The 21,351-nt window shown below is 34.2% G+C and overlaps 1 protein-coding gene across 5 annotated transcripts; it reads left to right on the top strand.

The window, feature by feature from the left end:
• The first annotated feature begins 1,066 nt into the window (after nucleotides 1–1,066).
• Nucleotides 1,067–19,228, top strand: LOC129902070 (NEDD8-activating enzyme E1 regulatory subunit AXR1-like). 5 transcript variants are annotated; one of them, XM_055977100.1, is made up of 16 exons: nucleotides 5,436–5,614; nucleotides 7,041–7,200; nucleotides 8,901–9,073; nucleotides 9,149–9,312; nucleotides 10,121–10,231; nucleotides 10,520–10,599; nucleotides 12,427–12,577; nucleotides 12,672–12,765; nucleotides 14,106–14,194; nucleotides 15,027–15,100; nucleotides 15,197–15,359; nucleotides 16,143–16,228; nucleotides 16,402–16,443; nucleotides 18,285–18,368; nucleotides 18,457–18,637; nucleotides 18,774–19,228. In XM_055977100.1, the coding sequence occupies exons 3-16, from the start codon at nucleotides 9,070–9,072 to the stop codon at nucleotides 18,855–18,857; spliced, it is 1,407 nt and encodes a 468-aa protein (XP_055833075.1). In that variant the 5' UTR covers nucleotides 5,436–5,614; nucleotides 7,041–7,200; nucleotides 8,901–9,069; the 3' UTR covers nucleotides 18,858–19,228. The 5 variants fall into 5 exon arrangements, with proteins under 5 accessions (XP_055833074.1, XP_055833075.1, XP_055833076.1 ...); XM_055977101.1 differs by having other exon boundaries at nucleotides 7,038–7,200; XM_055977099.1 differs by lacking the exons at nucleotides 5,436–5,614; nucleotides 7,041–7,200 and adding an exon at nucleotides 1,067–1,397.
• The last annotated feature ends 2,123 nt before the right edge of the window (nucleotides 19,229–21,351 follow it).

Here is a 21,351-nt window from a genome sequence, read left to right as displayed (position 1 = left end):
TTTTTAATTTTTTTGAACCCCCTTATCAAATATTCTGGTTCCGCCCCTGATTATGAGTGGGTAATGATTAGATTTGATATAGGGATATATGGTGTAGAATTTTGAGGTTATTAGATTGTGGTTTTTTTGGTGAGAGGTTCGTAATTTGGCTTATTTTTTTTTATCATCATATTATGATTTAAGTTTGGTATATTAAGATAGATAACTAAATATTATGTGTATTATGTTATATGAATTTCATCAAATTTGTGATATTGGAGAAAATTGAGACTTAACCCTAGGTTTGAAATTTAGAAAATATAAGATTTGATTTATTAATTGACATCAAGATTTGGGAACTTGATTATAGATTTGTGTGAGTTTTTGGGTGTAGGATAGACATGGTGTTGTTAGTTTCAAAATCTTATTGTGATTATTTATTTGACTAGATATGTTGATTTGGAGGCCCAACGAAAAGGGAAAGCTCAAGTTCCGGAGTGATTGCTTGATTATTTAATGCAAGTGAATTTCTAAACCTCAGTTTGAGCTTGTATATGCTTGTATTTTCTTGTTACGTGCAATGGGGAGTAATGAGAATTAGACTGGGTTATTGGCTGTAGGATTGACCTTAAAAATAGAGATGAGGGGTATAAAATGGCGATCTAATGACATGTATTGGTAGAATTGATGTGATGAGATTATGTATTTATTTTAGACATGTGAAATGACTATGTTGATATAAGATAGGAAAAATTATTGTTGTTAGCATGTTATTATCATAAATCATATGAACATGAATTGATTGCATTGATTATGACATACTCTGTTGAGACTGAAAATGATATAAAATAAAAGTGTCGGGCCACATGCTCCGTGGCAAGTATTATGAAACAAAGGGGTCAGGCCACACGCTCCGTGGCAGGATATGTATATTGAGGGGACGGGCCACACGCTCTATGGCAGGTAACATGGATAGAAATGTCCCCCATGGATTTCAGACTGTAATTCAGCGAATGTGTACCGATAGGACAGAGATGCGTCATCTCATTGCAGTGCATCGCATTTTGTTGATATTTGTGAATTCGTGTTTACCACTTATTGCTCTGTATATGTTGAACTTAACTTGATATGATTCACTTGATGAGACTACTGATGAGTATTCGTGGACTGTATTATTATTATTGTGTAGAGTGTAGAGTTGGGCTGATTTTGTGCAGGTTGTAGTTAAGGAGGTTCGGTTGGGATGATAGGAGTACTTGTATCTATTGAGCTTTGCTTAGTTTTAGTTATCCACTTGCTGAGTACCGTGTTGTTTGGTACTCACCCTTGCTTCTACACTTGTGTAGGTTGTGAGCCCGGGCCTGCTTGATCTCCTAGTGTTTTCCACCACATCCAAGGCTATCATTTCGAGTGTTGAGGTAGCTGTTACATCCATCTAGCGGACACCTCTTACTCTATTATTATGTTTTAGTCCTATTTTAGAGACCAAGACATTGTGACTGTATTTCTTTTCGTACTTCGATAATATATTAGTGGCCTGTACATGTGACAACCAATCTTGGGGGAGTTGATTTTGTTTTACGTGTTTTCGGTTAAGTTAAATTTTGATTCATTTCTTTTTCTTCCGCATCTATTTTCTGTTGGGTATTAGGCTGACTTGTCTCGATGAGTTGAGATGAGTGCCATCACCCCCGAATTCGTGTCGTGACATTTAGCAACTGCTTCATCTATTCTCATCAAGTTCTGAGGTTGTTATAACATATGCACATTTTTCAAGCTCAATATCAGAATACCAACCAAACATCAACACCAATTACAAGAGAATATTTTTTCCCCCAGAATTAGTGCAACAACAACCAAGAACAACATATTCAAGAACACATCACTAAATGAACAACTCAAGAAATTCATGTTATTCTGCATCTTTAATTTACTACATTTGAGTAAAACAATTGCTAAAATTTCTACAGAACTGCTGCTTTAGAAACTTCAGCAACTGATTCACTAAACTCTTTCAGAAAATTCAACAGTTGTTGTAAGTACTTCAGGAGTTGTTATAAGTACTTTAGCAACTGGTTCATTTATTCATAGTAAGATTTGAGTAACCAACCACCAACAATAATTACAAGAACATATTTTTCTCTCAAAGAGTATAACAACTTCAAGAACAACATATTTTCTCATCAAGAATACAACAACAAAAATCAAAGAACAACAATATATTTAAAAATAATCCAAGAACATATTTACTAGGGCATACAACAATAAAATTTGTGAAATCTATATACTTTTTAATCTTCTTTAACCTAAATCATCATTTTCACAAGAAAAATTGAAACCCTAACTATGAGAGAGAAAAAGAGCTTTACCTTTGAAGACTGTTGAAAACCTAACAATGAGAGGAGCAAGACGACGAGAACGACTACGTTAGTACTAAGAAGAAGAAGAAAAAATGAAGAAGAAGAAGAAACGAAGAAGAAAATGAAAAGTTCTGTTTTCGAAGGAGAGAGAGGGACGAAGCCGAAGAGTTTCAAATTTTGCAAAAAAAAAGAAGAAAGAGAAAATAAATTTAAAATGGGGAAAGGGTGAATTATTTTTCTATTTTATTAAAGTTTTAAAATATACATTTTACTCCTTACTTAACTTAATTCTTAATTTGTAGAAGATTTGACTTTGACTAGTCAAAGTTGTCACCTTTATTAATTTCAAGACTTGCTAGACATCTCTATTCATTTTTCACTAGTATAACAACTAGGGGTGTATATAGACCGGGTTGGTTCGGATTTTTTACAAACCAAACCAAACCATTTGTGTCGAGTTATTAAATCTATAAACCAAACCAAACCAATAAAAGTCGGGTTTTTCGATATAATTTTTTTTTGGGTTTTTCGGGTTTTTCCAGATTTTTTCGGATTTCTCGGATTTTTCATAGTATTTAATAAAAAGCACAGAGCAGTGCTTCTTAAAGAGAGTTTTAGTACAAAATATCAACATATAAGATGGAGGCAAAACACTGTTTGAAGTTTTAACTTTATAATATAACTTTATAAGATGAGATTTTTTTGTATATTATTTAGATAGGCTTCTCAAGTCCAAATCTAAATGTAAGAAAGAAAACAAAAATTATGAAAAAATTTTAAAAAATATTTATAAATTATATTTTAATAAATATTTTTATGTATAACATAATTTAAAAGTAGTATATATATAATCGGGTCGGTTTGAGTTTGGTTTGACTTTTTTTAGTTAAAACCAAATCAATCCTATAATGGTCGGGTTTTTTTCCAAACACCAAACCAAGTCAAGCCAAACCACTAGTCGGGTTTTTTTCCGGTTTGATTCGGTTTGTCGGTTTGGTGTGGTTTATCGGTTTGCCCTGTACAGCCCTAATAACAACAATAGGGTGACAAATGGTTGAATTGGATCGGATCAGATTTCGATGAATTGAATATGAATTGAGCCAAAATAGATTGGATTATAATTCACTCATATAAAATATGGGTAAATATGGATTTGATCAAATATGATTTGGATAAAATGGTTCTAACCCACTTTAATCTCATAAAGCCAAAAGACATTAAATCAAAACAAAATTACTAATGTTCTAACCCCTACAATCTCCAACCACCCATAAATTATTATTTTTTAAATAATTAATTTGTCATACAAAAATGAAATTTATTTTTTCTTCTACCCTCGTAACCCCCCCCCCCCCCGCATCAACCAAATTTTTCTCCCAATCCCTATCTCCATTACTCCTTTTTTTTTTTAAAAAAAGAAATCAACAAAAAATTTTGCCCACCCCAACCCCCCTCCTCGCTCACCCCCCCCACTCGGACGACCTACGCCACCCCCACCACAATTTTTTTTTTAAAATTAAAATAATTTCTAAAAAAATAAATAATCTTTTGACCCTCTCTCCATCCTACCCATCCCCCTATTGCCCCCTACCCCCACCCCATCCCATAATTTTTTTTTAAAAATTTAAATAAATTTTAAAAATTTAAATTTTTTGCAACCCCCACATCACCCCTTCCACCCCCACCCCCACCCCCAATTTTTTTTAATAAAAAATCAAAAAATAAAAAAATTGGCCCCCTCCCGCCCACCCCCTGGAATCCCTATCCACCCCCTCCCCCAAATAATTTTTTTTTATAAAAAATTGCCCCCCACCCAAATTTTCTTTTTTAAAAAAATAAAAAAAATACTTTTAGTGCAATTAAAATTTTTGGGTGATCTAAGGGTCTATATGGATACCCATATTTTACCTATTTTTTTTATATTTATATGAGTTTTTGAAATAGGTTAATCCATATTTACTTATTTAAAAAATATGATGATCTATTTAAATAAATATGGACTAAATAGATTCATTTTAGTTGAATGGGCTGAAATTGCCCCCCTTAAGCAGCAATACTCCAATTCCTTCGGGGGTCGTTTGGTGTGATTAATAAGAGAAATTAATCCCAAAATAATTTTTAAGTGGCCTTTAATCTCTTGTTTGGTTGCAAATGATGGATAACTTATCCAGAATTAACAATTCATACTGGGATAAGTTATCCCTCACTGGAGTGGAATACTAATCCAGAATAACTTATCCTGAGATAAAGATGTAAAATAACAAAAATACCCCCTTAAACTCTCTTTTATACACCATTTTTACATTCATATATATATATATATATAATATATATATATATATATATATATATATATATATATATATATATATATATATATATTTTAAATACATTTATAATAACATTCATAACTTTAATTAATTGTTGTTTTTATGATAATATATTTTTCTATTAAAAAATTATATTTTATAATATAATTTCTATTTATGAATATATTATAAATTGAATTTATTTGTCTAATTCTTATGTTTATTTATACTTTGATTTCTCTTAAAATGTTCACTCCACTACTAAATTACATATTTTTAATTAAATAGTTTAATACTAACTTAAAAATTATATTTTATATATCAATTAAAATGTAGATAATTTTAATTACAATTTTTTTTTACTTTAATAAACTTAAAATGAAAGTTTATTTTTAAGCTAAACAATATAGAAATTTAATTTTTAAGTTAAATAAGAGGAAAGTTTTATTTTTAAGTTAAATAGGATGAAAATTTTATTTAAAGCTAAATAAGATAAAAATTTTATTTTTAAGTTAAATAAAATTAAAATTTAATTTTAAAAACACGTGGTACAATCATGAAAATGCATAAATAAAAATATTTAAGTTAAATAAGAATTTTTTTTTTTAGAAATGAATAACTAACACTTGCAAAGAAAATATAAAAAAAAAGTCAAATAAAATGAAGAATATTTTGATAAATAAATAAATTATTCTTAAAAATTATATAATAAATATAACTTTAAATATGATGAACCAAACAAACAATAAAAGCTGCTCTCAGCATAATTAATCCACCGCAATTTATCTCAAACCAAAAAACGCCTCAAGGTTTTGCGTCTCAATACTCTACGGTGGTTCCTTTTCCTGCGGGTGTTTTATCTGAAAATTTCCAGTATCAAGTTCTTCACTCTCTTTCTCGCTCCATCACTCTCCTCACATATACAAGAATGGCGGAACCCAAAGTAAAATACGATCGACAGCTCAGGTGAGTTATTTGCTATACTTTTTTTTTATGCCCATTATTTCCTTATGATATCTTTTCACCCACTGAACTTGTAGCTCTTACTGTTCTTGCAATAAAATTAAAATTCCTTTTTAAGGTTATGCTACGGTTTTTTTCAATTGATTACGACTCAATCCCAAATTAGTTGATCTACTAGATTGAGGTCTATCTTGTTCCAATAATAAATAATTATAGTTTTAAATGAAGGATGAGAACAAGGGGTCTTAGGTTCAAAATTCAACAAGACAAAAATATTAGGTGATTTCTTTCTATCTGTCCAAGCCTTGATGAATAGAGTTTTTCGGTGGTGGGAGGTAGCAGGTACCCTGTGAAATTAGTTTTGAGGTACATTGTTCAAAAAAAAAAAAAGAAGCTAGAGGGAGGTCTTCCAGTTTTAAGTGTGCACCAACTCGGATATTTAAATGAAGAAGGAATAGGGAAAAAGAATTGAGATTATCTAGTTACACATTTATCTTTACACCGACTACAAAATTTGTGTCAAGTTGTTGTATTGTATATATATTATGGAGTTACTCCTAGCTTGGAGTTTTAGTTTATACTCAACTGTGTTAAGTAGATATACATGTTTAGTGCTGTTATTGGATTGTCAATTGGATTATGCAAAACATGTTTTTTTTTGTAGATCGTGAAGCTGAGATCTGTTGTTATATCTATTTATGGTTCATTTTGCGGGAAAGAACTTATTTACCTAATATTGACCGGTTATAAAGATTGATCATGTTTGTAAGTGTCTTCTGATTCGAAATGGAAATTGCAATCAAACCTTTTCTCACACTTCTTAACTGGACAACACATATGACTTACTGAACCTTCTTGGCTTGCTTTTATTTACTTTTCCTGCTTTCTTTTCCCTACGTTTTTCTTAAAGTTAGGTAGGGTGTCGAGTCTTGCATATTCATGCGGATTTGAACACAATAATTCTTTGCTGGTCTTCTGGAGGGCACTTAGATTCTTTGCTGGTCTTTTGGAGGGCACTTAGGACTGAGTACTTTGATATGCATAGAGATGGTATCTAACCTACATTCATTTTATTTGTGAATTATAAAACACCATAGATAATCATAGGAACATGAAGACTACAAAACTTGAGGTGGCAAACGGGCAACCCGGATATGAGTGGGTCGAAAGTGGGTAAGGTAAAAATGGATAAATTATCCGCCCCGCCCATATTTGACACGGATAAAAAGTGGGTTCCATAGTATACATGACCACAACAAACAATATAGAACAAACAAAAAGTATAAAAACTGTTATAATTCAGCAAAAACTGCTTCAGTTCGGCAAAAAACTGTTTCTGTTCAACATAAACTGCTTCTGCTCAGTAAAAACAGCGTCAATCCAGAAAAAAACTGCTATGGTTTAGTAAGAAACAGCTTCTATTCAGCAGAAAGCTTCAGTTCAGCAAAAAGAGCTTTAATTCAGCACAAGGCAGCTTTTGAAAAATCCCCCAGCACAAAGCAGCTCCAATTCAGCATCAAATGGATCCCTCATTTCATTGTTATCATTACCACAAACATGTTCCACTGATAACGAGGTTGTAGTAGAAGGTATCAAGTACTCTTTGAACAACAGTTGTAAATTATATTCGATAGCCTTCACTTTTTCATCAACGGTATCAGAATGAAGCTTTGAAAAACAAAACTTAACAAAACCTAGTTTATATTGAGGGTCAAGGACCATGGCTATAGATAAAATGACACTATATGACTCTCAATATTTTTTAAACTTTCTTAACATAGAACTGACCATCTCACTCATCTCTGAATGTTCACTATTTTTGTGTTCCTCCAAAAACATTTCAATTCTCCATGCATTATGAAGACACAAATTTTCCATGGATACTTGCATCCAGAAAACAAAGTCTTAATGTCATAAAATGGCCTGAAAAATGTAGCTACAATCTCAACCCTTTTCCATTCATCCTCAAGAAGGCCATGTCTAGAATTAGGATCAACCAAAGCATAATGAATATACGCTTACTGATACAAAAGATTACTTCCAATCATTTGATAGGTGGAATTCCACCCAATAGGCATATCTTGGCATAGCTTTTTAGAACATGGTAGACCAAGGTTACTAAGGCACTCCACAAATCTTGTTTCTGAATTCTTGATATACTTAATACCTTCTCTAATTTTCCCAATAGCTGCGTCAACCTTCTCTAAACCCGCCTTAGCAATTAAGTTAAGAATGTGATTTCCACAACGGACACGAAGAAACTTTCCCATACAAACTAGTGAACGCATCAAAGACAAATGATTCTTCAAATTATCCACCACACCGTTATTGCATGTAGCATTATCTAAAGTAAGGGTAAAGATTTTCTTTTCGATTTCCCATTCTTAAGAAAATCAATCAGTCAATGGCCAAAAAGTGCACCCGAATGTGGAGGAGGAACATGACGAAAAATCAAAACCCTCTTCTGAAAAACTCAATTTAAGCCCACACAATGAGCTGTAACATACATATAGCCATTATATACTAATGAAGTGATGAAGTTCACATGTCTGATGTCAAACACATGTCTACTAGATATCATTGCAAGCTCAATTTTTAGAAGTTCTTTTCCCTTGCATACATATCCGACTTGGCTATGTTTCTTAATATGTGCCTCACTGTTGGATTTAAATACAAATGAATGTCCCTGATGCCTTTATGTTCTACAAAACTGAAAGCATAATTATGCCTACATATGGCCACTACATATGGCCAATGATAATTTCTCTCAATAAGTTTTTTTGATCTATTGGTTCACTTTGAGCCTCTTTTCCCTTATTCAAAGAATGCTTTACCGATAAATGATGCTTTAGATTTGATGTTCCAGATGTAGGGGCCATTATGTAGTTTTGTTAACAAAGTGTGCATTGGACTTTAAAACTTTCCATCACTAGAAATATCAGGCTCAAACCTAACAAAAGATCCCAAACAACAGACTTGAATTTATTTGCCCACGCTCCTCGTAAAAATAGATACTCCCTCTATCCCAATTTATGTGATGCACTTTCCTTTTTAGTCTGTCCTAAAAAGAATAATATCTTTCTATATTTAGAACTGAAAAAGGTCAAATTATGCCCTTAAAGTATCTGAAATTGAGTAGATATGCCCTTTGTTAATAGTTTAGCTCAGATATGCTCTTTGTTTAACCAGAACCCACAATTAACCTAATTAGCTGATTAATAAGCGAAAAAGGGCCTAGTATGCCCTTAAAGTATGCGAAATTGGAGATAATATTGAAGCTTTTTTGCAGGATATGGGGTGAGCAAGGACAAGCTGCGCTGGAGAAAGCCAGTATCTGCTTACTTAACTGCGGTCCAACTGGCTCAGAAACTTTAAAAAATCTTGTTCTTGGTGGGGTTGGAAGCATCACTGTTGTTGATGGTTCCAAGGTTGAAGTGGGTGATCTTGGAAATAATTTCATGGGTATGTTACATGGTTGTGTGTATGCATCTACAGCTTTAGAAAGCTGACTTATTTTTTCTCTCCTATTTCTGGTAGTTGATGAATCAAGTGTTGGAGAATCGAAGGCAAAGTGTGTGTGTGCATTTCTTCAAGAGTTAAATGATGCTGTTAAAGCCAAGTTTATAGAAGATTGCCCTGAGGAACTAATTGAGACGAATCCATCATTCTTTTCTCAGTTTACCTTGGTCATAGCTATACAGGTCACATGAATCATCTTGTACTCATAAAAACATTTGATTCTGGCAGGATCCTGTGTTCCCAACTTTTTTTAAAACTTTAATTTATTTATCAGGAAAGATTCCTTATACTGCTTCATATATATACACACACACACACATACACACACATATGTGTGTGCGCGTTGTTATATGTATATCTATGATGTACGCACTCTCTCTCTCATATAGTCTTATAAAAACACCCAACTGTATCAATTTCTTTTCGTGTTTTTTTTTGTAAGAACTTTTGTTACAGTTTGACTGTTTAGTAGAATCTGCTTAATCTGAATTCTGATTATGTTTATGACCGGAGGAATGCCAGAAACTTCTGTCTACTGTGTAGCATGTCAATTTTGAAGAGTCTCAAGAATTATGCCTCTTGACTAGGACTTTGCGAGTTACAATCATTTAAGACACTTCTTATCTACTGTGCAGTATGTTGACGAGTTGCAATCTTTCCAATTTTTCAATACTCTGAAATATGTTGAATAGGATGATAACTGTCTTCTATCTCCTTTTTGAAAGAGGTAGGAATATTTTGATTTGAAAAAGCGAACAAGCAGTTTGGTATCTGCATAATTATTGTATCAGGTTATCCAGTCTTTAATTGTAGAAGCAAGAACAACCCCCTTCTCCCCCTACAAAAAAAAAGAGAACAAAGATTCAAGCAAAGTATTGATCTGTTTCCTTTGCCACCATTTAGGCCATTTAAATGCGTAATATGGCTAATTGTCTATCAGCAGATACCAGCACAAGGGAATTTCTGACAATTTTGTCTTTTCTATTTTAGCTGGTCGAAAATTTCATGGTGAAATTGGATAGAATCTGTCGGGAGGCAAATATTATTTTAATATTTGCACGTTCCTATGGCCTCATGGGTCTTGTACGGATCAGTGTGAAGGTAATCTATATGCTGTTTCATGCTATTGTAGGACTCATCTAATGTTGAAATCCAGTAGTGATTGATAGAGAACTCTGGTCCAGACCAGTGACTACCATCATCATGGATTTCTTGTCAGGATCGATTTCATTGTGAGGAACTAACCTGTAGAGAAACAACTGTCAAGTGATAGGAGTAGAGTGAAACAATGAACGAACAAAGAATTAACAATGAGTTTGTTTGATAAAGCTCTCAGCAAACATGATATCGTTTTTGTGTGTTAACCAGAATTTCATCTTCTATCTGCAGGAACATACAGTAATTGAATCAAAGCCTGATCATTTTCTAGATGATCTTCGACTTAATAACCCATGGCCAGAACTTACGAGGTCGGCCTTTTCTTTGTGCTTTCCTCTATGCTTGACATGTTAGAGTTCTACAATGGATAATGATCTGTTCACTTAGCACCATCTCTTATTTTAAAATGCATGCACCCTTGTGTCTTAACTCTTATGTTTCTTAGGATGATTTTGAGGAGTGAGGAAGGAGTATATGCCAGGAAGTAGGGGCACCCAAGAGTGTAGTATAGGGGTCAACAAGTGGGTATAAACCCCGAGACCAAGATTCAAATTTCAGTAGAGACAAAAAATTACTTGGTGATTCTTTTATCTGCCTAAGCCTTGATGAGCAAACTTACGTGATACTTGTGTTGGTGGGAGGTAGCAAGTATCGGTGAAATAATCGAGATGCACAAGTTGGCCTGGACATCATCGTTGTCGAAAAAAGATCTTTTAGGGAGTAGAGGCTATAACATTATCCTTTTCTTCCAAGTTGCGGATGATCACCATATTCTTGTCAGATTATCAACGAGGTTTCATTGATGATCTGATAAGAATATGGTAATAACTTGGAAGAAAACGATAGTCCTACTCCCTAGGATATATATTTTAGATTGTCCGGTAATGTCTAGTACTGCATTGGCTTGGTCTTCAATGGATGATGCCAGGCACGGTCAAAGAAGTATTGGTTAGCTGGAGTTTTAGAGGACGAAAGAGAAGATGCAGGGAATGAGATGTTTCTCTACTAGCACTATGTGGACTATTTGGAGAGAAAAATAGGAGAGTGTTTGATAGTATAGAGGAGGACTATGTACACCTAAGATATAGCCTCCTTTTCCTGATTTCCTTTTGGTGCACCCGTGAGTTCTTGGTAGATATGTAGGTATATATTGGTTGTCGTTTGTAAAAAAATCATATCTTTTTGTTTGATACCCTGTGTATAAAATCTTATTACTTGATATAAAAAGACTTCCTTTATGTCTTAACTGTTCTTTACACTTTTTAGGTGAGTTTTAAAAGACGTGGGCGTGAGGCGAGATGTTTTATCTAGGGAGAAGGGTCAAAAATACCCCTCAACTTTCATTTAATAGTTAGGTTTACCCTTCGTTATACAAAGCGGCTATTCATGCCCTCGCCGTTACGAAACTTGTCACCCATATCCCTACTTGGACAGAAAGCCCCAAATCAACCCAAATTAACCTGAATTTTTTAAAAACAACCCATTCCCATTTGAAACCCATGCCGGATCCTCTATCTAACCTTGCCCAAATAAAACTAAATCCATTTCCCATACCCATTTCCAAAAAACCCTATTTGCTGATGAATTCTTCTTCTTCTTCCCATACCCATATCTTAGTGAAAAGGGTCATATCTGCCCCTCTGCCCCTAGTATTGAAAGAGATTTAATATTAGCCTCTGTTATACTATCAATCCATATAAGCCCCTACCGTGTTAAAATTGGCTCAAATTTGCCCTTCCTCCATTAACCCCATCCATTTTAGCCACATGGCATGCCAACTCACCACAACAATCCTTCTTCTTCCTCCACTATCTCAAATCACCAACACCTTCGTTTAGGTACCATCACCACCAACATAAACCATCAACCCATCTTCCATTTCTTATAAAATAGAAATCAACAAAACCTTTTCTGCTAATTTGGCAGTATAAAGAATTGAGACAACAAGGCTTCCATTTCTAGCTTAAAATGTTGTCCAAGATTTCAATTGCGCAAAAATAGACTCTTTAAAGTAAAATGAGATCAGTTTCACATTTATTCATACATCTTTCTCCTTATTAACAAATACATTTCACCCCATCAAAAGAAGGCAAAAGATAAAGAAAAGAAGGGTCTGATTTCATACATACCCCTTCCAGGTTCACAGAAACGATTGATTTGAACACAACTGATGCTGTTGTACATAAGCACACACCATATATTATTATCCTTGTTAAGCTAGCAGAGGAATGGGCAAATACTCATGGTGGAAATCTTCCTTCGACCAGGGAAGAGAAAAGGCAATTCAAGGTTATAAAATTTTTATATGCTTCTAAAATTTCATCCTTAATTGTTCTGTTTTTGTCCATCTAAGGTGATTTGGTCAATTTCTTGAATGTCTTAGGATTTAATTAAGTCCAAGATGATCACAATGGATGAAGAAAACTATAAAGAAGCCATGGAAGCTTCGTACAAGGTCTTTTCTCCACGAGGAATTAGTGAGTACTTTGTCTAATTGTGATATATTAGAAACTCATAATGTTTTTCCATCTCGTCTAATGTTATTGGTGGTGACTTCCTATAGTCTGTTGAGTCTTTGGAATGAAATCTTTATGATTCAAACCCTTTTTTAGTGGATAGTGGTTTCTTTTCACTGACATTGCACTCACATTAATAACAAAAATTTTCTTCAGTCTATCTACTAACATCCGTAGATGAATAATGTTTTCGAATATTGCTTTAGGCAGCCGTCAACGTGATGTCATGAGGACAATCTTACGCAGTTTCCAAGAGATTTCATAGTAGAAGTAAGAAGATAAAAATTAATTTTTTCTACTATAAAATCTCCCAAATCTCTTGGAAGCTGCATTGAATTCAGCCCATAACCAAACCTTGCAGTACTCCTTTCAATAATACATGATTTGAAAATTCTATAGAGAGTACAATTATTGTTCTTCTAAACTGAAATCTCTGAAATCTCTTTGAAGCTGCATGACACTTTTCATCTTTTGATTCCCATTTTAAAAAATAATTAGGGATATTTCTCTTTTACTATTGAATAAATATAGTCTCCTAATTGTGTGTGAATCTAGAGTTCTATGTGATAACACAAGACCAGGGGGTGAGGTGGGGGATGAATTGTGTTCTTTTAAAAATTAGTCGACTAGAATGGACTTTTTCTGTATCTGCAGATAAACTCAATAACTTCGGAGTAGTAGTTAGATGTACCAAGATATATAAAAGTAAAGTAGTTAAGTAAAATCGACATAGAGGATTTTTATACTAGTTCACGTACTGATGTGGTACCTACATCCAGTCCCCTTGAGCCACAGTTATATAATTCCTTCTCAGTTTTCAGTCAACTAGAATTGTGGTTTTAGAACTCGTTCACCTACAATGATTTTCTCTCAACTCTTTTCAGTCAATTACAACTCTGGTTTTAGAACTTGTTCACCTCCAACGATTTTCTTTCAAAACTTAATTTTTCCAAGCCCTCCAAAGAAACTTAATTCCTGACACAACTTTTCTCTTTTCACTCACTCTCTTTTTTCTTTTCTTTTAATGCAATAGGATAACTTTGGGATAAAAGTCTTTTGGAGTGATAAATATCCCAAAGAATAAGTGGGTCTAGAGTTGGGATGAAGGCTTCCGTTTCTAATTTGTAATGGTATCATAGTTACTGTATATCTTAATTCATCAAACAAAACGATAATCACAAAAAGGAATTTATCTGGAAATTTGATATTATGTCGGTGTCAATATAGTTAGGCAGAATCTTTATTTGGAACAGGCATGATAAGGTTGGAAATGTATAATTGACTTTTCTCTTGTCTACCAGGTGCAAACTTACAGAAGATTATTGATGATAGCTGTGCAGAAGTTGATTCAAATTCATCTGATTTTTGGGTGATGGTAGCAGCACTGAAGGTAACTTGCATTTTCTTGGAAAAACATAAATAGGAAGAAAGGGGGAAAACAAGTTATGCAATTAATGCAGCTCAGTTAGGTGCATTAATCTGATTAAAAGAAGATTTGATGAGTTGAAAGCTCTATTTAAACATGATTTTGCCTGCTGATGTTTTTGTTATTCTTGTCCATTTCTTTAGCTCTAAATAGCAAACTGATGTCTAAATCAGTCCATACAATTGATAGCTTTAAGTTGATTGTAAAGTGTCGAAGTACCAGTTCCACTGGTTCTAACTGGTACTTCTCTTGGTGAGGCTGCTTGTACATGTTATAGTTTCTTCATTTAAATTTTCCTTGTGTTTCTTTTCCTTTAAAAAGTAAAAGGGGGCAGGAGACAGAGGAAAGAGCCTTCGCTAAGTTCTTCACCGAGTAATGCTAGAGTCCTAAGACTATGGCCTTGTCCTCTATAATGCTATGGCCCGTCTGACCTGTGTCTTGGTTGCTAGTCCGCATTTGCACTAGAAAGTTTGAGTTGCAAAGTTGACTAGAGAAGTGTAGCGTATTTTGGGAACTAATTTGAGCTTCCTTGAAAAATAATCTTCCCAATAGTCTATGTCATTCTTTTAATTTGTTTATATGCAAATTTGTATATGCATTATTCTTTAAGGATCCACAGGAAACTAGCACCTTGTCTCTCTTTATCTTACTTCAAAAGTTTGTTCTTTTTCTTTTGCAGCAACTAAATAATCGTTGGTAGCCTTTATCAAGCAGCCTACTTAAGTTCCCTTATTGATATTTCTTTGCATTGGTTGAAATTGGCGATCAATGTGATTTATTGTGTTTTTCTTTCTAGGAGTTCATTGCTAGTGAAGGTGGTGGGGAGACACCTCTTGAGGGGTCCATACCAGATATGACATCATCAACTGAGTTAGTGGTTTAAGTTTCTTCACAACACATCAATTTTTTAAATTTTTTTTTATGGGACTTCGTTTAATGATGCTTATACTGTTGACTCTATTGCAGATTGTATGTAAACCTGCAAAAAACCTACCAAGCCAAGGCCGAGGTTGATTTTCTTGTTATGGAGCAAAGAGTCAGGAATTTACTTAAGAAAATCGGTAGGGATCCAGCCAGCATCTCCAAGGAAAACATAAAGAGCTTCTCTAAAAATGCAAGGAAGCTTGCTGTAAGGGCATATCTTTTTCTCCTTTCATTAGTTGAATGTTCATTCATCTAGAATTACTTATTTGTGCTATGTGAATCGTCTTCCAGTTTGACAATTCGGAACACATTGTACTTCTTGATATAGAAACCACCATATATCAATTTGCTTGACTCTGTAGAGGGATTTCTCTGGTTTTAACTTTGTGATCCCGTCTGTTTTTCTCTTTTCTCAAAGCTCTTCTTTTCTCCAACCCTCTCTTCCAAGTGGAATAATTTGGCTTCATTCTGAGGAGCCATCCAGAAAAGGCACTAATTATTAAATGGGTCACCTTGCTTTGCACATGCCTTATAGGTCCTTCACTATGGCTATGAAGGGGGTGGATCCTGTCAGGCAGAGGGTACTAGGTTGGAAACTCACATTTCCTGGTCTTGGTCCCCCTATTGATTCAGGCAGTTGTCTGAAAGGGCTCAATGGCTCAGAAGAAAAACTATATGCTTCACTAAGTGTCTTCAGCTACTCTGTTGGGGGAAGAATCTTAAAATCTCCCCCTTCTACATGTATGATTTTGGTAGTTGATTTTGTTGTTATGTAAGTGATAAGATATTACAATCACGACTCTTTATTATAATTTATATCAAGGTGATGACTGTTGGAACCAAATTTTCAAGAAACTGTGCTGACATGATGATGCATGCTTTGATCTTAAAGATAACATCAGCAAACTCCATTTCAAATTTGAAATCATTATTTCTGGATGGATGTTTTAGTTTCTAGTCACTGAATCTTCTCTTTTTTTTATGTTAGGTTTGCAGATATCGCCTCATTGAGGATGAGTTCAACTCTCCTGTCCAACCAGAGTTGCAGAAGTATCTGACAGATGAGGATCATGGGTATGTAATTCTTACCGTAGGAATATGGTTTGACATGGTCGAATCACTTCAAGTTGGAAAAATCATCTGTGATATAAATTGAAGTAGAGAGGGCTTCTTGGGATCATTTAAGCTCTTCGAACCCACATGATCCTTTCATGATACTTTGATTGTTTTGTGATACTAAATAACAGGACTTTGCAAGAAGCCAACTCTCTTAAAGTACTTCCTGAAAAGTAAGTTTATCCAAGCTAAAGCCCCCCCTGCCATTTCGTGGTAGATTTTTTTCTTCTAGATCCATTTTCCCAGGGCTTCTAATGAAGTTACATATGAACTTCCAAATGTTGAAATATAGATTTTAAAGTCATAATTTAGGTTATCATGACCTTTCTGTTGAAGTAGGATTATTTCAAGTTCTTTAAATGAATCTCTCTTCAAGTTGTCTGCATACTTGACTTGATGAAGTGCAATATTTAGTCTAGATGCCTCTATGTTATCAGCCAACTAGGGTTTGAATGAAAACTACTTTGCAAATGATCCTCACCTGTTGTTAAACAAGACATATAGAGCAAAAAGGTAATAAGAAGTCATATGACTAAATTCCTAGTGATGCTAATCAAAATGTAAGTGGAAGATTGGTAGGAATAAAATAAGCACTTCCTTGTGGATGAGAAGTTGCTGATTCATACTACAGTCTTTTTTGGTTAGATGACCATATTTAGTTAAGCAAGTATTAGAATGGATCAGGGGCTATAGTTTGATTTATGGGTTTGGCAGAACCCTATAACTTTGGTCCAGACTTTGTATATGAGTTTAAATAGCCACTTAGTGTATATAAATTATATAAATAAGTTATCAAGAATCCAGTAAACTGCCTTTTGTGGAATTCAGAACCCACAAACTCAAAATCCTAGCTCCGCCCCTGGGATGGAGTTGCTTCTGAAGAGGTACTTTCTTTGTTTTTGTTGGTTACCTTACACTTCGTCTTAGATGTCATTGTGTATTTTCTAGTTCTTGTGGTAGTCATGCTGATAGTGCACTGGTGCACCACTTATTTATATCCATGGTACCTTGTACTAAGAAATGGCAAATCGATGGTTAATTAGGAAAAAAAGTAAAAGAATAGAGAGAGTGAAATACTTTTATTGATAGACCTGGAACTGCAGCTACTTGGTCATTCAGGAGGTATGACAGGGAGCTCTCACTATATTTTTCAGCCAAAAGATATTTGACAGTCCAATCTTTTGCTGGACTTGGGTATCAGACTTGAGAAGTATCAGGGATGTAATATTGTTCAAGCTTTGTTTCAAATGCTTCCCACCATGAAGGTAAAAATAGGTTTTGGAATCAGAGAAACTGGCTACAGTTATAGTATTTGATGCTGAGTGGAAATGATGATAGACACTCGGACTATGAAGCAATATAGCCGTTGGGATGCTGTAAACTGGTATCTGATGTATCTGTCAGTTCTTTTCTAATGAGTGCGCCACCTTTGGCTTGTGAATGTAAGGGGAAAAATAAAGAAATGAAGACCAAAAATGTTCAAGAAGAATCTGACTTGAGATATTAATTGTTGTATAAAGGAGTTTCAGAATTTAAATCTCTTTTCCCACCTTTCTTCTTTTTCTTAGTTTATGTTTCATATTGAATGCAATACATGTTGGCCAGAAGGGAATATTTCCTCATTTATTTTCTCCTGTTAATTTGAACCCTGTAACAAAGAAACTTTTAATCTTCTGCTTTACTCATTCTGCTGATTGTTGTTGACAGGAAAAACTTTCCAAGTGCATTCATTGTGCACTATATTTATTTGTTCATCAAGCCTTGGAAACAGCCTCTGGCAGAAATGCAAGGCAAGGCTGCGTACAATAGACCCTTGTGGTCAGGCCCTTCCCCGGACCCCGTGCATAGCGGGAGCTTTAGTGCACCGGGCTGCCCTTTTTAGTTGATATTCTTGTAGACAGTAGATATTCCGTGCACTGAATGGATGCTCAAAGATTATCTTTTTGCTGAACTGCTAAAATTTTGCATAAGAACTCTTTCATTTAGAACTTTTTTCTACCCCTCTTTATGGCAGTACTGCTGCGAGTCTTTATATTCTTCTTCGAGCAGCTGACCGGTTTGCTGTAAACTATAATAAATTTCCAGGCCAATTCGACAGGTAATAGCGGATGTTTTCTCATTCAAACTATTTTATCTTTTTGGAAAAGTTTATTATGGCTGTCTGACCTTAAGAAATATTTTGGTAGTGAGATGGATGAGGATATATCCCGGTTGAAAACTATGGCTGTTGGCCTACTCAATGACCTTGGATGCAATAGCTCCGTCTTATCAGAGGACCTTGTTAATGAGATGTGCCGGTATGGTGCTTCTGAGCTTCATGCTGTGGCTGCCTTCGTTGGAGGAGTTGCATCACAAGAAGTGATCAAGGTTTGGATCTCCTCCAATTTTTTTATTTTTTTTTACCTTGAATCCTGTTTTACATCAAAACTTATAGTTTACTGGACATATAGCTATGTGCCATAGAAGCGGTAATCTGAGGTCTATTATGTTGTTTTCGCTGCAGCTCATCACAGGACAATTCATTCCCATGTCCGGGACTTTCATCTTTAATGGCATTGATAACAAGTCCCAGCTGTTGTTGCTTTAGTCCCCAAATTTACAGGCACGTCCTTTCTCTCACCTTTAGGCTGCATTCTTAGGTTCGATGGAACTGATAGTTTTCCGCTTTCACTCCCCTTGGCAGATTGCATTTCGTATGACAGAACATAGTTTTTATGTTGTTTGGGTTTTTTCAGAGCTCCAACTTTGCATATGAAAAGCGATGTTGCGAAACTTCTTTGATTAGCAGTAAATTTAGGATCAATGAAAGAGGTTTAACAAGAAAGTACCATTTCCAGTTTTGCACACAAACAATATCGTTTCCAAGGGAGGAAAGATGCTACTCTCAGTTGTAAGTAAAGAGTTTTACTTCGATACACCCCACTAATGAAAACAGAGTCTACCGAGTTGGTTATTTCACATCGACTTTCCTTTTCTTCATTTTCTTGGTTGATTATCCTCAAGGGCAGAGGAAACTCAGTACTAAATGCTTGGCAATCTTTAGTAGAGGCGTAGAACTTATTTATGATTCGTGTTGAACCTGGTAAATAAACAAATAGGTGGTCTTTCCAGTATATTAAACGAAAGTTTTCCTCTCGCATCTCGGTCCACCTTTACTTTTTCGTTATTTCGTAATTAAAAAATACTAGAAAACCTTGACAGCTAAATCATGTTACTGTATACATTTACAATGGACTGACAATATAGCCTTATACTTAAAATGATACTGGCATGATAATGCATATTAAGTTAATCTAATCTTTCATAAAAAGATGTTAATTTTCTTAGTGGCATTGTATATTTGTTGTATATATACACGTAGCATGGCATAAATGTTCCATTACAGTACATTAGTTGAATGCATATGATATAGTGACATATGTATGTGTTGTTTATTATGTCAATAATGGTGCTTACGATTAATATTAAACATAAAAACAAACAAATAACTAAATAAACAGTAATGCTTATACACTGAAAATGTGAATAACCCGAGATTTTAGAATCAATTAATAAATTATAAATTGCATAATTACTTGCGAATTAACACTCCACAAATTGAAACTATTAGGTTAAATTAGGAGGAAAAAGAAAATAAACGACTTTATTGTTTTTACAATTTCTTATTTATCTTTTTAAACAAATTTAATTTAATAAAACAATGAATTATTTGAGACTGGAGGTGTAACACACTTGGTTTGGTGTTCGGTGTTTGCATTGAGACTTGAAAAATTATTCAAATTCGAGCTTCTTAAGGCTCATTTAAGGAGGAAGTGCCCCTTAATAGTATTTTTTCATACTTAAGTTGACCTCGAGACCTTTAAATAAAGATGGAGGGATCCATCCATCTTTCAGTTTTGGACTCTAAAATGCTTAAATTAATGGGAAATTGTACATGACACTTTCTCTAAATTAATGGACTATTTTCAAAATTTCTTGTACTTTCCATGTCTTTAAGATGCAGGTCGGCAAATAGCAGAGACAATTATAAGTAAACTGGATAGAAGAAATAACAAATAATATTGAATTGCATAAGTAGTAAGCAAGTTGAGAAAGGTAATGTCACATCATTTTTGTATTTGGGGGTAAAAATATACAATTGTGTGTGTTAAAAGTCTAAAGACACAAGCCTACTTTCTGGATTTTATAGTTTCATAGGGTTGAAAATCATAGGAAAAAAAGATGACAAGATAAAGAATTGGTCAAAAAAACTGAAAAATTTGCCATTTTAAACAATTGACAATTTATGTGATTATCTCTGATTTATCATATGCCATTCAATAGTAAGTGCATTTTGACCTCCTTTTTTCTAGCTAACATTGAAACTTCGACAATTTGAATGACGTAAATACTTAGAATATGATATGAGAATTGAAAAAAACAGAGAACTATTGAAAACTTGGTGTGATATGACCTCATTTTATACTAGTTAGTATATAATAGTATACCATATAATTAGGTTAATTAAAGTCTTAATTATTTATCTAAATTTTGATGGGTAGAATTATCAGTATTTGAAAAGGGTGGAAAGTTAGACATGTCTATTGAGAGGAGATGGCAGAACGCTCCGAGGTGGGTCGTTTATGTATAGGTTGATGCCTCCTAAAGAGTAATGCAATGTGTGTGAAAATAGCTTTAAGCTGGTATTCTGCTCGTGAGCATAATAATATAATAAGCTTGTATGAGTATTAATTGTGAGACCGACTGGTCGAATTGGTCATAGTGATTGGGGACTCTCGTGCGAAAAAGCTCACTTTCTCAACCAATCAAAACAACAACATACTTCGTGTAATTCAACAAGTGACGTATAGGGAGGATGATGTGTATCTAGACTTACTTGGCTATCCCTACCTTGGGAAGATAGATGGGCTGATTCCGATAGAATTTCGGAGATACAACAGTGAAGCAATTATACTGAACAATGAACATAACGGAGAAAAGAACATTAACAACAACACATAACATGATAACCAAAGTAAAGAAAATAATAAATAATAATAAAATTGAGGAACAAGAAATAATTTTTGTCCAAAAAACACATG

This window comes from Solanum dulcamara, chromosome 9 (genome assembly GCF_947179165.1).
Source record: "Solanum dulcamara chromosome 9, daSolDulc1.2, whole genome shotgun sequence".
Classification (NCBI taxonomy): domain Eukaryota; kingdom Viridiplantae; phylum Streptophyta; class Magnoliopsida; order Solanales; family Solanaceae; genus Solanum; species Solanum dulcamara.
Note: the sequence above shows the minus strand (reverse complement) of the source record. Positions and strands in the feature narration are given on the sequence as shown.